The sequence below is a fragment of the Bombus vancouverensis genome, chromosome 10, assembly GCF_051014615.1.
Source record: "Bombus vancouverensis nearcticus chromosome 10, iyBomVanc1_principal, whole genome shotgun sequence".
Classification (NCBI taxonomy): Eukaryota; Metazoa; Arthropoda; class Insecta; order Hymenoptera; family Apidae; genus Bombus; species Bombus vancouverensis.
The window spans coordinates 9,239,274-9,254,871 of NC_134920.1; the positions used below are offsets into that span (position 1 = coordinate 9,239,274).

General features: G+C 35.3%; 2 protein-coding genes and 1 long non-coding RNA gene across 3 annotated transcripts in view; 1 reads left to right on the forward strand and 2 right to left on the reverse strand.

The window, feature by feature from the left end:
* The window catches only part of LOC117157062 (putative fatty acyl-CoA reductase CG5065), a 46,324-nt gene that overhangs the window by 24,183 nt on the left and 6,543 nt on the right, over positions 1-15,598 (reverse strand). The gene's annotated exons all lie outside the window — the stretch shown is intronic.
* LOC117157064 (uncharacterized) lies at positions 31-11,879 on the forward strand. Its single transcript, XM_033334752.2, has 4 exons — positions 31-415; positions 3,916-4,038; positions 9,995-10,124; positions 11,648-11,879. The coding sequence occupies exons 1-4, from the start codon at positions 312-314 to the stop codon at positions 11,696-11,698; spliced, it is 408 nt and encodes a 135-aa protein (XP_033190643.2). The 5' UTR covers positions 31-311; the 3' UTR covers positions 11,699-11,879.
* Positions 12,893-14,750, reverse strand: LOC143303260 (uncharacterized). Its single transcript, XR_013059392.1, has 2 exons — positions 13,755-14,750; positions 12,893-13,386 (listed from the first exon to the last, which is right to left on the reverse strand). It is a non-coding gene; the product is annotated as an uncharacterized LOC143303260 (long non-coding RNA).

Here is a 15,598-nt window from a genome sequence, read left to right on the forward strand (position 1 = left end):
CGGACGAAGCTACGCTACAGTTCACCAAGAGACAAAAGCGACAAGAATAGGGTCAGATATTGGTAGAAAGAAAAAAATCGCGATCACGATAAATTGCCGAGAGTTACGTGGCGATTAAACAGTTGTTAACCGTTGTTCGAGACAAGTTCGATTCTGTGGACCGGTTGAAGAAACAGAAGTGCGAGGAGACACTGTGCAAGAAGAATCGTGTCAAACCATCGAGTCGTTGAGGAATATATCCGATTCTTCGGCTACGTTTCGTTTCTTGTTTAATTATTTTTCATCTTCGTCCTCGTTGAAAGATACAAATAATGGCAGCGAATACGAGTCTGCTTGTCACGTTGATGGTGTTGTGTGTCCTAAACGTGATTCTGATGCCACAAACGACGCACGCCAGGCCACCCTCTCTGCTCAGGTAAGAGTCAGAACTTTGTGCGAAAAGTTTCGCGTGCGGATTTCTCTGCTGGTTTTGGGTGTTTCTCTTCTGGAACGGTTCTAGAACGTGGAATCGCAGATGTATCGGACAACTTAGATATCGGGATTTTCTTAACTTTAGGCGGACTTCCTTTACATTTTTTGAAAAATCGATTAGTCTTTAAATCTCTTCGTGCAAAAGTATCTCCGTATGTTGAAAGCGAATTTTTAGACGTTTGTTTTTTTTGGACATGCAAAAGCGACTGTTAGAACGATATTTCTCTATTTCTTGACGCACAGGTATTTTAATAAGCAATGTCACGAAGATGAAATATTACAAGCGATGAAAATTTCGTAGTATACACACAAAGCTAGTAGCAGAAATCTCCTCATTGTCAGTTTCACCACTTTATCCATAAGAATGGAAACCTTCTTCAACTTGTTGCACGCCCACGTGAAACTACAAAAAACCCTCTATAAGCTTATCCAGCTCACGCCTATTCTTCCACTCTATTCATCACTCTGTTCTTCCAATATCCTGAACCAAATCAATGATCATCCACTCAAATTTAACCAAACACATAACGCAAAATGTAATCTCGAAACTCATCTGATCGTAAATATGCGTTTACCAAAAAGCCTGCCCTCTTTGTTCGAGGAAAAATCCCAGTACGACGTCAAACGAGCTCGACCGATCCTCGATCGCGATTTTTATCTGCCCGATTAATTTTATCGATCTAGTTTCGATTGGTTACATTTGTCGTATCTGATATCCACCTGAAATCGCGTTACATATCGACCAATCCCTCAGAGCTTGGCAAAAGGGGAATCTTCGATGGTTGAAGGATAAATCGACGGATCTTCATTATGGCCGTGTTCTTTCTTTTTTGTTTCCTCTTTTCCCTGTAATGCCTGCCTTCCTCTATGCAACTCCCATGCACAACGATAACGCCGTCAGAAGATAACGAGAGCTTTGTTTCACGTGTGTACGGAGATTAGCATATCGATTAAGGAGGCAAAATTGACGACGATCGGCAAACGCGATATTACATTCCCTCGCAGCTTGCAATATCACCAACCACGCGCCATTTTTTCTTCTTTTTACGCGTTCGTCGCCAATATGAATTCCGTGTTATCGCATTGACAACCTCGGGTATCGGGAAATAACAGGAAACGAAGGATTTTAAGTCGAACGATTTAGTGGGGAAGTTACCTCTGTTATCTTGCTGGGAAAACGCGTGGGAATGGGACGTGAACCTGGTGAATTTTTTGTTAGAAGCTACTCTTCGCTGAGTTACTTAGTACTTTTCATACATCTCCATGGAGATCTTATTATTGAGAACCTGGTGCAACAAATATTTTGTTTCAGAACTAAAGATAGCAGAGTTTGAGAAAAATTATTTTCGTTTGAAGAATCTGCTGAAAATGTAGTTATTTCGCATGGTCTTTAGAATCAGAAGCAAAGATGGTAAATTATTTGGAAATTGTTAGCACACTATGTGTATCTATTATTCTCGTTATTTTTCATTCACATAAAATGTTAAATTTCACAGCTAAAGCTAAGGAAAATTATTTTTGTCAGTGTTCAATAAGAATTTCACTGTTTGCGATACTCTTTATAATAAAATTTAATAACACTGAAATTTTCGTAATTATTAAAGGAACTTTAATAATAATTGAACTTTCAAAAATTCTCGATATACCTTTAAACGAACATAATTTCTCTACTTTCCGACTATACTTATCGTATCTTTACCATATAACGAAGTTAATATAAAAACTATTAATAAACTATTCTCGTCCAATCCAATTTCTACAAACTTCTACAAAAGAAAAATTGTTTTGAACGGACTCTCAAATTTGGATATTTTCCGATCATTTGAATCACAGATTCCATTTGTCTTTGTTAATTTTGGGTCGCATTAATCTCATTAATTCTTGAATCAAGTCACGCGCGTGAATACCACAGGCAAGTGATTAAATATTGATGGCAGATGAGAAAAACAAGGATACAGAAACGAGGGTGAACGTAAAATTTTCAAGGAAACTACTACATGATCGCCCCGTGAATACTGAATTCGCAACAGATTGCAAAGAAAAGAGGTGGCCGAGGGACAACGACCTGCTAACCAATTAAGATAGTTTCTACGGAGCTGCAGTACAGTTACAGTTGATCTTGCGAGAGTGATTCGCGACACTGATTTCACAGCTCTTCGCGTGAAAGTTTGCTTACTGATGTAATTACGGTTTTCGCATGTCACGATTGCGTGTTTCAAATGGCTGATTCGCTAAACAAGGCGCAACAATAGTTTCAACTTCTCTGTTTTTAATTTAAATATCTGTCCTTGTAAAGAAAAAAAAAACAGAAAAGAAAAGGAATGAAAGATACAAAAGGAAAGAAAATAGATAATTTGAAATATTATATACTACTAACATTTTTATCATACAGCGCCCAGTGAGTGTAATACAATGCAACAAGTTGCAACAGTCATTTCGAAGCTTTATTTTATTTTACCTCTTCTTCTGTTTTTTAGATAATAGCTTCCGTAAAGAGAATAGAAAAAAGACAGAGAGAGAGAGAGAGACAAAGAAATGGAGAGGAAGTAAATAATTTAAGTCAAGTTGTAAAGATTCTTATCTTACTGTGTCACTGAGTTGATTTTACACTTCGCACAATTAATCGTATAATACCTGAAATTGAACGGAAACACGAGGTTTCGCGTGATGAGTCAGTATGTAGGTTACGCTACGATACGTGAAAATTATTCAACGAGTTTAATTATAGCAGCTCGTTCTTTGGGGATTGAAGGAATCTTATATCGACTTTTCCCCCTTCTTCTCTTCTTTTTCCTTGTTTCTATGATACGGAAAATTACTCGTATCTATCCGAACCGTGCGTCGAGTTAATTATAGACACCTGTTCCGGGAATACGCGCATATTTAAGGATATACGGAAGTATTCTTAGGATTTGCCGGTTCTGAAGGCTACCCGAAATAATACCTAACCATCTGTTATATTAAATTATCATATGGTTTTTATATGATAATTTCTCTATCTACTCTAACTTCCTCCTACAATCTTTTCCCTACTTTCACTTTCTACCTATACTTTGTATAATTCTACATTGTATCGTGTGGTTTAATAATAACCATTTGATTACAAACCAGTGTTCTTATCGATTATTAAATTTATCGAATTCATAGTTCAAAATATGCCCAACGTTCACCAGACAACAATAAAATTATGTTCCTATTTTTACGACAGACTATCGATAAATTCGATCTTTATAGAAAGATTATAGAAAGTCAATAATACACGCTTCACTTCGATCATCGACCGTTTTTCTCCTTGTATCATCATCATCGGTGATCTAAATCGTTCAATCAAATTTTTTAATTTGTCTATATTCAAACTTATTTGAAATTTCCCTTTGTCACGTCAATAAATTATAAGTAATTGTTAATATAATTAATAATAGTCAATCCTCGTTTGTTTTGTAGTCGTCAGAGACGTGTATCGGATCAAAGACTCGCTGAAATAGAGACACTTCTGGGGTTGGAAAATGTGAGGGGAAAAGTAGTGACGGTTCCAGTTGCATTCGGCGTGTTGGATCCAGATAAGATGTAAGTAATTACTTTAATAGCCTGTAATTATTTAAACTCGCCTTTTATCTCTGCTGATTTATTCTTATCAAGCCAAAGTTACTAATAATAACATTTTTTCCTATTACGTCTGCAAAACGACTAGATAAGCAAAGAGTCGCTCATCTCTGTTCCAAAATTCGAACGCTTTCCAACTCGACTCTTAAATTTCGATCGTTTTTCGTTTCTTCTTCTTATCTTGTGCTATAAATTTTAATTTCGTCTTTACCGTTTTGATAGAAAGAAAGTAAATTTGTATATTGAAAATAAAAAGATCAAGGAAATCGTATCTATAGGTCAGTACGATTGAAAAGTTCAACGAAAAAATAACAAAAATACAGCTTTTTTCTAGGGAACGATTTATAAGATGCTACTATTCTTTTAGAGAATCTGGTCGTTAATTTTCCAATTCTTTGCGAGTACGTTTAATAATGTATAATTGTATAATTGTAATGTAATATTTATGAACGTACTGAGTTTTCTATTAAAGTTTAGCACGATCAACGATTCTATTTTAAAATTAAAGATTCATTCACAAGTCACTCGTATCAAATTTTCTCCGAGCTGCTCGATAATAATCGTGAAACTCCGAGATAATGTATCAGGTCATTTTATAAGTTCAACAAAACAAGCAAGAAGAAACGAAGTTGAGGTTCGGTGTTTCAATGCATTCGCTGTTATTTTAAAGAATATCCCTGCCATTTTCAATTCTTCAATTTCACCTTGCAAATCATGATTTCAATATCAGAAGTAACTTCTAAATTCCATTTTCAAGATTACAATTTAAATGTAACAAGTGTCGCAATTTACATGTAGGGAGATATGATTTTGTCTTCGAAATTAAAATTTCAGTACGAGAAATCAAAATTAACGATTTATCGTGCGATTGGTCGCAGTTGATCGATATAAAAGTCCATTATCAAACATCGAATTTTGTTTAGTTCGTTCAAGAATCCTTCGCTCACCGTGAGAATTAGATCATGCCATATATATATATATATTTATATATATCATAAACGAGTCACTCTAAAATTTGGTTTATGTGAACGATAACCTCGAAGGGAAAGAACCACGACTCGATTTTACATAACGATCGCCATTCGAGTTCAACGTGATCGTTAACCACGAGATACGAAAAGAATCTTTCTTTTTATCATCGAGTGACAATACCATGAATCACGAACTCTTTTCCATCTCTCCTCCGCTTCCCCTTCCTCCTCCTCCTCCCAAAAAACAAAGAGAAAAAAGAAACAGTGACTATGATTACGAATGAATCGTACGACGCGAAACGAATGAATTTTGTTAATTCTTCGAGCAGAAGGAAGACAGAACCGCCCCTGTTGTATCATCGTCTACACAGACGTGCCAAAAATATCAATCTATTTAAAAAAAAAGGAGAAGAATACGAAAAAAGTAAAGAAGAAATAACTATTCTGGTGGTGCAACGTGTCTGGCTTTAGGTTCAGGAATCTCCGAGTGGAAAACACGTCGCTTGCCAAGCATCCTTTATTTTCAATCCCCTAGGTACACGGGTACATTTTCACAAATTTTTACGTTCCATTCAAATGCAAAAAACATGGTATAAATACAAGGTTTCCGAAGAGGTCGGGATAAAACTTATACTGCGTACCAATAGGGTCTAGTGGGTAAAAGAAAGTTCGTATAAACTCAAAATCGTACGCATAAAATTGTTTTGCCAGTTATAAAAGATAAATCTCTTCTGTTAGAAATAGAAGATAAATAAAGATAGATCTCTTCTGTTCCTATCACGATTTTCGTGAAACACGGTTTCGCGTGTCTCCATTGTATATAATATAATATAAAGTAACGTAAATTACCGTGAATAAGTAAATTATATTAATTTCAGAGAACAAAATTATCCACCACTCGACGATATTTTGACATGAATATTTGTTTCTTTTAATATCTTCGGAAACACAAATGAGATTGTCAATAAGCAATTCGCGCATATTTCACGAAATTTTCATTTCGTCGTCTATTCGATGCAACTGCCGAATTGTCGGATAAGTCTTAAACGTTTCTGAGATTACGTTTTTGTTCAGAAACCACAGAAATCCTACACGGTTGAAATGATGGCACTAGCCGATAGATGGTAGAAGATTAAACAGAATGCGTATTCGGTATAACTGTATTATTACAAACTGTTGGAACAAAGTTTATAATTCGTATCTAGAAGAGATATTCATTCTATAATATTCGTTCAAAAATAAATAGTTGGACTACAAACTTATAGTATTAGCTGGAAACTAACTAAACGGCCAGGGATGCGCTTTTAAATTTCTCTTGATGCGAATTTTCATGTCAAATAATCAATCAAATAATCAATTCGTGAGGGTAAATACGAATGAAAGAAAGGCGAAAAATACGCGGGAAATGTATAGCACGTTCGGCATTGAAATTCAACTTGTTGCTTCGTGTTCGCGTGACGAGGGCGGAAACCACCCTCAAACGAGACCTTCGACCGTTCAGACTGATAAAGGGTTGGGCGAGTCACGTAAGATAAGAAAGAACGACCTATTAACGTCAAAAGACATGTCGTCAGTAAGTCTTCGGAGGACACTGGTTGTTTCTCGAGACGTTATTAACTTCGCACCACCGTTCTTAAGAAAAATGATTTTCGTTTCGCCGGGTGGTGGTGTGGAGTATTGCTTCGCGCGGGATAATAGAAACATACGGATGATTTGATTATTTTATTCGATGTTACTTTTTGTTACTGATAATATTGCTATTACCGATGTTACTGACGTTATCACTACACGAAGTGATATTTTCATTCTTTTTTTTTTTTTCATAGAGCGTGGATTTAATTTTGATAGAAATGTCGTATAATATAAAGGTACACAGGGATCTACTCGAATGGACGTTGTACGAAAATGTTTCTACTTGCACCATTCGTTTCGAACAGGTGTTGAAAATCGAATACAAAGAAAGCGTTTGTTATCGTTCTAAGAATGGACTCCTCGTTGGTATTTTGCAAGAATAAAGTTCGAAAATAAACGATTGTTAAAAAAAGACCACTGTGCGTTAAAAACAGCAACGCGAATATCGAAAGCAATATCGAGAATGAAATGCAAGATGAAACAACAGAGAAAGAATTCGCTTAACGGTTTATTCTTTTCGTGTGTTCTCTTTCGGATTAACCAGCATCTTCTCTTGTATATCAGACATTACTTTCCAAGCAATATCCACAGTCCTATGTAAACTGATACCCTATCAAATTTATGCAAAATTATGTAGCTATGGGGTATTATATTGCACCATACTATAACCTAGCCAAGCTCAGGTAGAACAGCTCTGTTCCAGAAGGAGACAGAATAGAATATGACCAAGGAAAAGTTGGGATAATAGATTACTATAATTTTATTGTACAAAGTAGTATCGCAAGAGTGTAAATTGGAACATCTACTTGAGCTTGTTGGAAAAAGTTGAAATGAAAGCAGTAATATTATTCCAGTCAAAAGAAATAATTCTTAAGTAAAAGTAGTATAAACAGTTACCATTGAAAAGTTTTATGTCCGTGTTGTATGTGTTGGATAAAATATTTTGAAACTTCATTAGCACTGTAATGAGACACGAATGCAATAATTGTATTGGTCAACTTTGAAACCAATCTGAAAATGTATATAGAAATTACAAGATATTCATTGCGAATATATATTTAATAAAAGATCAGTATATTCAGCATGAATAGTCATCTTAAGCACATAAAGACTTGAGATTTATTAATATAATGAATAATTGTCTGTTTAAATATTTGCACTAGGTATCTTATAAATTCGTATATATTTCTTCAAATTTGTTTCACATTCTAGTTTATTACAGAAGAATCGTGATAGTTGAGCCCGACGAAAATGCTAGTAAAATTTCAAAATGTATCGTCTAACACACATAGTATATTAATAAAAGGTGTCTAAAAGTGGCCAAACACTTCCATGAGTCCGTATATTTGCTCCTATACGTAGGCGGAATAGTACGGTCGAAGAGATCCTCGTAAAGGAAGAACGAAGAAAAGCGACGACGGAAAAGGAAACGATAATAGAATGTCTAACCCCGCTACCTTACTCCGAATGCCTTCCGAATAAATTCTTATTCAGACGTTAACACGACCGGCTTCAGGGAAATTCGCTTTAAAGTTAAAACGAACAGCTCTTCCCTTTTTACTAATTTCGTAACGTCAACATCCGCACTCTGAACGAATGTGTCCATAGAAATTTCCCTCGTCCTCTTCTACTTGTCATTTCATTTAACATTCGCGTGTAAACGTGAAGAAATACACGAAAAGATAGAAATTTCCAAACAATGGGCCGACCATGTCAAATCTCCTTCCTTCTTTAACGAACTATTGAAATTCGAAAAGATCTCTCTACGTCGAAAGATCTTCCTCGCGAAGTGAAAGGAAAAGAGAAAGGATGATAGAACGAAGGAGCAAGTCCTACTGCGTTGGCGTTCGTTCTTCGACTGCAAGCTTACTGCAACGTGAACCAGAGGTTCTAACCGCGTTTATATTCTTAGATCGAGAGAGTTCGTGCCGCGCGAATCGCGAGAAATTCGCGATGCAAATTCGATTGGACTCGCGTGTTCCTCGGTTTCGTGACTAGCCAATGGGCTTCTTCTAATCTGGCTCGCCGCGTGTAGAATTATTCATCGTCGAAATTCGTGACGAGAGCCACGGAGAAGCTCTAGTGGTTGAAAGAACGCGGATGAGACGGCTATCAGTATTCGGAAATTACATGCTCAGTGCGAATTTAGACGGATTTGGAGAGAATTCAGGAATCTTTCGCTTCTGTTGCTTTAAATGCTCTTTCGAGGGCGCTTAAACATTTAGCACCGAATTGTAGTATCGAGATCAATATTCTACAGGTCGATATTAGATTCTAGATTCCACGTGTGTTATACATAACACATTTCGGATTAGAAATGTTGCGTGGAATATTTGATTAGACGCAGACCCACGGATATACGTGTATCTATGATCTTTGATATTATTATGCTACAGGAGAATTTCATCTCGCAATTATCATTAGAATTTCGACAGTTGTAGCTTGATGACTTCCTTTCTTTTCTTCTTCTTTTTTTTTTTTTTGTTTTTTTAGTGCCCTATCTATTTATGGAAAATTCAAAGGAGCGAAAATGTGCAAAAGGCGCATGACGCGAGAAAACACACGAGCAAAATAAAGCAGTATAGATGAAAAGAATCTGGAACGTAGGTTTCTTTTTGTTAATTACCTTAATAAAAATAAGAATTTACATAAACATCGTGAATGTAGTAATCATCGTTGAAATCTTAACTTTCGCGGACCAGTTTGATGATCGAGCGTTAATTATGTGGTGCTGCGTTATTGCATTTTATTATCGAGGCTTGCATCATTCCCACGACTTATCGAGAGTGCCGGCGATAAGAATAATTCGTAATTCGTATGATGATGAATGATTCTCTACGAATGCATGCTCGACAGTATATTCCATCAGCACGTGTCACCCTCGTTTTTACTTTCAACCACGTGTGAAACGCGTGATCGAGTGAAATTCCAAGCGCTTATTCTTCGAACAGGAAAAAAGAAAAGGACGAAAAAACGACGGCGAAAAAACGAAATACGAAGCAAGAAGGAGTCGTGTAGAAGAAGGGCTTGAATATTCCGTTCGAACACATGGCGGGAACGTTGAACCGCGCGTAATCTTCCATTGAATCTCAAAAATTTTTTATCGGATGATCATTTTAGTGGGTCATCCGGTTATTACGATCTTCAGCTGATCATTATAATTTCTAATTATAGATACAACTGATCCACACAAATTGAAATTATTAAAGCGAAATTTCCATCAAAATCAATGGAACTTATATCACGTTTTCTTTAGTGCAAATTTTCATTCTGATTATAACATTTTTTTTAATTGCCCGCTCTATTTCTCATTGCAGAGGTCGTAGACGAAGATCCGCCACGAATAACAGACTCGAAACTCTGCAACGTATAATGAAGATTATCGCTAACAGTCCTGACACGCTTAATGAAAACATGCTCGGAGAAAGGATGCTCTCTTTGCCAGTGGTAAGTTCGAAATAATCGAATCTATGATTTAAAACGAAGGAAAAGAAATGATTTTCTATGAACGTTTCTGATTTTCTATAAATCCTACAGATTGCGTAGATTACGTATTTTTACTACGTTAGGTATTTTAACATCGAGTATTCTGAATATTAATCGATCAATTCCGATATATATATTAACTTTTTTAACGAATTTTATGCCATTTTATGTTTCCCTAAAGTAAAGGTAATACATAGTGCGATTCTTGTCGTTTAATTATGCAACACTTGTTCAGAATTGAAATAAGAAATACCCTATTTTCGAATAGAAATTCCAATAAATTCCATTTCATTCTAAAATCTTTTCGTTACATTTACGCCTCGAAATGACTAACAGTTTCATTAGATTATTGAAACATCGTGCAACACTATTTCCACATGATTATGTAAGTTGCATAGTTCGTGTCATGAGGTAATCTATCGCGTTAGCAACGTAATTCCTATTTTTTCTAGATGGCATAAAATTAGTGATAATTTGCGGCGAAAGAAAAATGAAACGATTCACTGGCACGCGCCTAAGACACAGTCATGAAATTTATTGTAAAACGTGCTGTGCTCTCGTGATAGATTCATATTCCTTCTTCGTTTCTTCGGCATGTATAATCGTTTTCTTTTAATGTTTGTTTTACCGTCGATTTGCATTTCATGAAATGGTAATCGTTCGTGGTCAAAGAGAAATATTCATAGTCGTGAAATTGATCGTGCCTCGGATTAGAACGTAGTTAACCGGTTTATTAGCTGTCACATAGATAACGTCAAAGTATCGCAATACGTTATAAACATCACTGTTTTATTGTCGCTCGAAGCTAATTATGGAAATATACATGCAGGAGAATATTTATGTTTTTTAATCTTCCACTTGTAATAATTGAATTATTGAATCGATGGCATAAGAGTTACGCTATTAGTACTATATACGTTATTGATTATCTAGAATTGATTTTAATCCATTAAGAATCATACGATGAAGTGTGCGAAAGTTGTGTAGCGTAACATTATTAAACATTATCGATCAAGGTACAAAAGAATGTATTAGAATAATAGATACCTCCACAGAAGTTCATTACAAATAGAAAGCGCGAAAAGAAGTTCTATAATCGAAAAAAAAAAGAAATAGTCTATTCTATCGGTATAAAATACTTCGATTTCTTCAAATTTCGTAAAGTCGTAGGATTCGGATAGAATTCAATAAAACCCGATAATCTGAATGAAATGAAACTGGAGATAAAACGTGGTCGTCGATGGATTAATATTCAGAACCATAGTATCAAATAATAGTAACAAGAGTCGTTCCATATTAAGAATAACGAATCTTTATTTGCAAAGTGTAATTAGGAAAAGAGAGTTTAACGAGTCCCTATTTTTTTAATTATCAAAAATGATATTTCAAACTAACGCCCCTCGAGATATAGAGAGATATTTATAAAATCGCCAAAATTATTGTCTAAGGACTGAATTGATCAAGAATATTTTTTTGAATTTCAGAAGTTGAAAGAGAGCCGACTAGGCGTCGACGACGAATATTCGTATATCTAATTCCATGGCACGAAATCGCGCTAAAACACAGGGCGAACAAGAAGACAGAGTCGAGAGAACGAAAAGCATTCAAGTGTAAAAAATGAAAAATACAAAAAAAAGAGAAAAACAAGAATCGAAGACGAACATCAAGAAAAATCGCCGAAGGAATAAGAGACGAAGGAAAATTACAAAAAGAAAATATTATATACGATCTCTCGACCCTAAAATCCGCCTGAACAGTATTACGGACCGTCCTCCGTCCGAGCTTAAACTCTTTAAACGAACTTACACTATTAGATCACTAAGTAATTATAACCAAGGAGCAGAGGAAAAAGACAGCAACGATCATACTTGTCTCGAAGAAGAAATCGAAGAGAAAATTTCGAAGAATTTCGTGGTTACCTTCGATTTTTAATTTGTTCCTTAACGCGTGCGTCCACCATGTTTCTTTCATTTATTTTTTTATAATTTAGAAACGTAGTAATTTATGATATTTATTTAAGTAGCCTTATTTATTCTTTGTTGACCGTATTATTTGTAGACTGGTTTATTTGAATTTTTCTTTTATTCGTTTCTAAGCGTCTGCAAAGAGTATACTGCGTTGCGTGTAAGGAAAACGCGTCTATGGTCTCTCTTTTTCTCATTTTTGTTTTATACTTTGAGAATAATCTCTTTTTAAAAATAATTTTGCGTGCATGACAAGATACTGATGAGTGATTTTTGTACGGATGGAGAATGGATAATTACTGGCTTGCTTTCACGATCTCGCGATTTTTAAACGCGCCTTAATCTTAGGTTTCGTTAGATCTTTCGAATGTATACGGTGGATTAACGATCGCGATCTGTAAACCCCGGATATCCAACTTCTGCCTTAGCATTGAAATATGATTTTTTAATAATCGAATAGAACTGTGGATGATGCGGACCACCGTGGAAAATGTATTAATTAGAAAGATCGATTATTTTCAAACGTGATTCGTTGCGTTTCCATTTCGTATTAAGATGTGATTCATTTTATTTATTGTTTTGTAAAGTTAGTTAATACGAATATTATTGTATTAATTTATTAGCGCACCTAAGAAGGAATAGAAGTAAGAGAAAGGAAGAAATGTAATTAATGTTAACAATATCGTTCGTTAAGATTAATAGTCTTCTCTCGAAAGCTCTATGTAATTATCTTATATGTGTTCGACACTGTATATTTCCTATATGTTATTTATTTATTTATTTATTTATTTAGTTTACGTCGTACGTAGGAGCCAACAAAGCATTAAAGACAATGTCGTGATAGTATCGCGATTTCGATCGATCAAAATCAAGATCGACACGTTCGAGACAATTACACCGATCGTTCACTCTTTTATTGACTGTGCGTATTATTTTGTTTATTTAAATAGAATAAAAAGAATAGTAATCAGCTATACAAGAAAAATAGTCTCCTTCAATTTATTCCGGAATCTTTATCCTTCCTCCAAAGTATCTCTCCTCTACGTGTATTGTAAAATATCAAAAATTACTATTTCTATTTCACCTTGGTAAATTAATTAAAAATACGCATCTGAGCTCCCTCTGGAGAAACTTTAGGTGAATTATTCTATGCTGTCGGTAAACGAGGCTATTTCGACATTTATTCGAACTGTACGTTACAATGATTGTAAATAAATGCAGATTCATTAGTTGTATAATTCCAGAGGAAAATGAAAAATCTGTAGGAAGAAAGATTGGTGGAATTTCTACGAGGAAAGCTTTCACGAACGGTGTATTAAAACGAAGATAGTAATAAAAATTAAATACTTCGTAAGTTAATTACCTAGTAATATTAAAATGCCATAGTTTAATTAAACTTTATAATTTAATTAAAGGAAAAAAGTATAAAAAAACGTCTAACGTAATTAGGAGCCGTGTGCAAAACAGTAATTCCACAGAAATTGTACATTTCACCGGCTGCGCTACTTTGCGACGATTTCAACACGATGCTTATTTAGAAACTAATAACGTTAAATATTTTTGAAATTATTATATATTTGCGCGGAGGACTTGGTACGATTAATCTTAACGTTCTAAACTTTATTACCGTGCAGAAGATTATTTGGATGTACTCGCTTTATTTTGGGAATATTTTCTGTTCCGATGGTCTGACTAAAGACGACTCGTACTACTGACAGTGGAGCTAGTGAAATAAGTCTATCTGTTCTAAGCAGATCTGATCGGGGCTCTTGTTCTCTTCTTCTTGTTCTCTCTTCTCTCAAAAGACCACTTTTGTCAACCTTCTAGAATAAACCAGTAGGTGAAATATTGCTTCAAATAGTAGAAACTAAACTCTGGAAATTCAAATGGTGGGAAGTAAGTTTTGGAATTGTAGTTTTCTTTAAACATAGAAGAATGGAAGGAATTATGGAGGAGGAATTATATAGAAGAGGGAAGATTTATAATTCTGTTTAATTTCAGTGCACTTTACTAGAAAGAAAAATCGTTGCTAGATATCTTACCATTTTCCTCCCATTTTCCATTAAACTTTGTTCAAGTTACCTGAAGTGAATGCATCGGTGAATCTGTTATTTTCCTGGCTTGAAATATTTTTTCAAATTTCGACGTTCGTCCTCACTATTCAAGTCATTTGTCTTCAAATACGTAATTTCCTTAACTTCAGAATTCAGAAAAGATTCAGGATTTAAATACCTACCTACTTAAAGATATAGCTTTATAACTTGTCGAAAGTTACGATCTCAATTGCAATCTGACAAAATCTCGCAAACTTTCCAATTAAAAGTCCCAACTACTTCCACAATGCTAATCATTTTATTTAACTAAAGAAACCGATCGAAGAAAGAAACTCTTTTTGCGCGTGACTCACGAAACTCAGTTGATCGTGAAACGGAACAAGGAAAACTGTCCCCATCACGAGTCAACGCGCGATTGCTCTGTCACGTCTTCGTGAAGCACTCGACCTGAAACGTTCGTATCAAACGTTCGCGGAAACGGAAGTTTCGCGAAAGGAAAGCGAAACGTAGGACAAGTCACTGGATTGCAATTGTCGACCATCGTTCTGATTGGCTTCGTATGGTCGCTCTTCGTGCAGTAGTTCATCCGTGGCGAGCGTGATTGGCCCGATAGATATGAAACTATTTCATAAATACGCACATACAGATCGCGTGGGTGGCTGATTTCGCAACTTCGTTTTACTGCGCAGTACAGCAAACACTTTAGCTCAGAAAAGTATTTGAACGCGTGCCGTAGAAAATTTTTGTAAATATGTTATGCGTATTTCGTACGAATCTTATAACGAGATAGCGAGTGGCATGATCATATCGGAAAAATTCGAAACCAGTCTGGAAATATACATGGAAGTTACAAGATATTTATTACAAACATATATATTTCATAAGAAATTAGCAAAGAGCAAACATATAATAAATGTTAAGAATGATCCTACTCTGTATAACCATATAATATCGAATATAATATTGAATATGAATAACGCGATTCGTTAATACGACGGCTAATTGATTGTTCAAACACTTTGGCGATCTCTCGCACTAGATATCACGCAATAGCTTTTACGTACATCTTCAAATTTCTTTCAAACTTTACCGATATTATCACCATATTCGAATTTCATTGCAACGTTAATGAAAATTTCAAATGTTTCCTACAGTCCAACAGTCTCTCTTGCAAGGCATCGAAGGTAGCCGTATTAATCCTCTCTTACATAACTGAAAATCTTCATGCACGCATTGCATGTGTTACGTAAAACATTTTGAAATTTCATTGGCGCTGTAACGAGCCTCGACTATCGTCGCTGTGGTAGTGAAGTATGAAGCAAATTTGAAGACGTATATTATATATACGTATATGTCATTGATGTACTACACGTTGGCGAGGAACGGGCCTCCAAAGTTGCACAATCAAACAGAATTT

Excerpts from the sequence above, each read along its gene's own strand:
- LOC117157064 (XM_033334752.2), top strand. The coding sequence starts at position 312 with ATGGCAGCGAATACGAGTCTGCTTGTCACGTTGATGGTGTTGTGTGTC. Across the intron at positions 416-3,915 it reads AGGCCACCCTCTCTGCTCAG|TCGTCAGAGACGTGTATCGG; the intron begins GTAAGAGTCAGA and ends TTTGTTTTGTAG. Across the intron at positions 10,125-11,647 it reads GGATGCTCTCTTTGCCAGTG|AAGTTGAAAGAGAGCCGACT; the intron begins GTAAGTTCGAAA and ends TTTGAATTTCAG.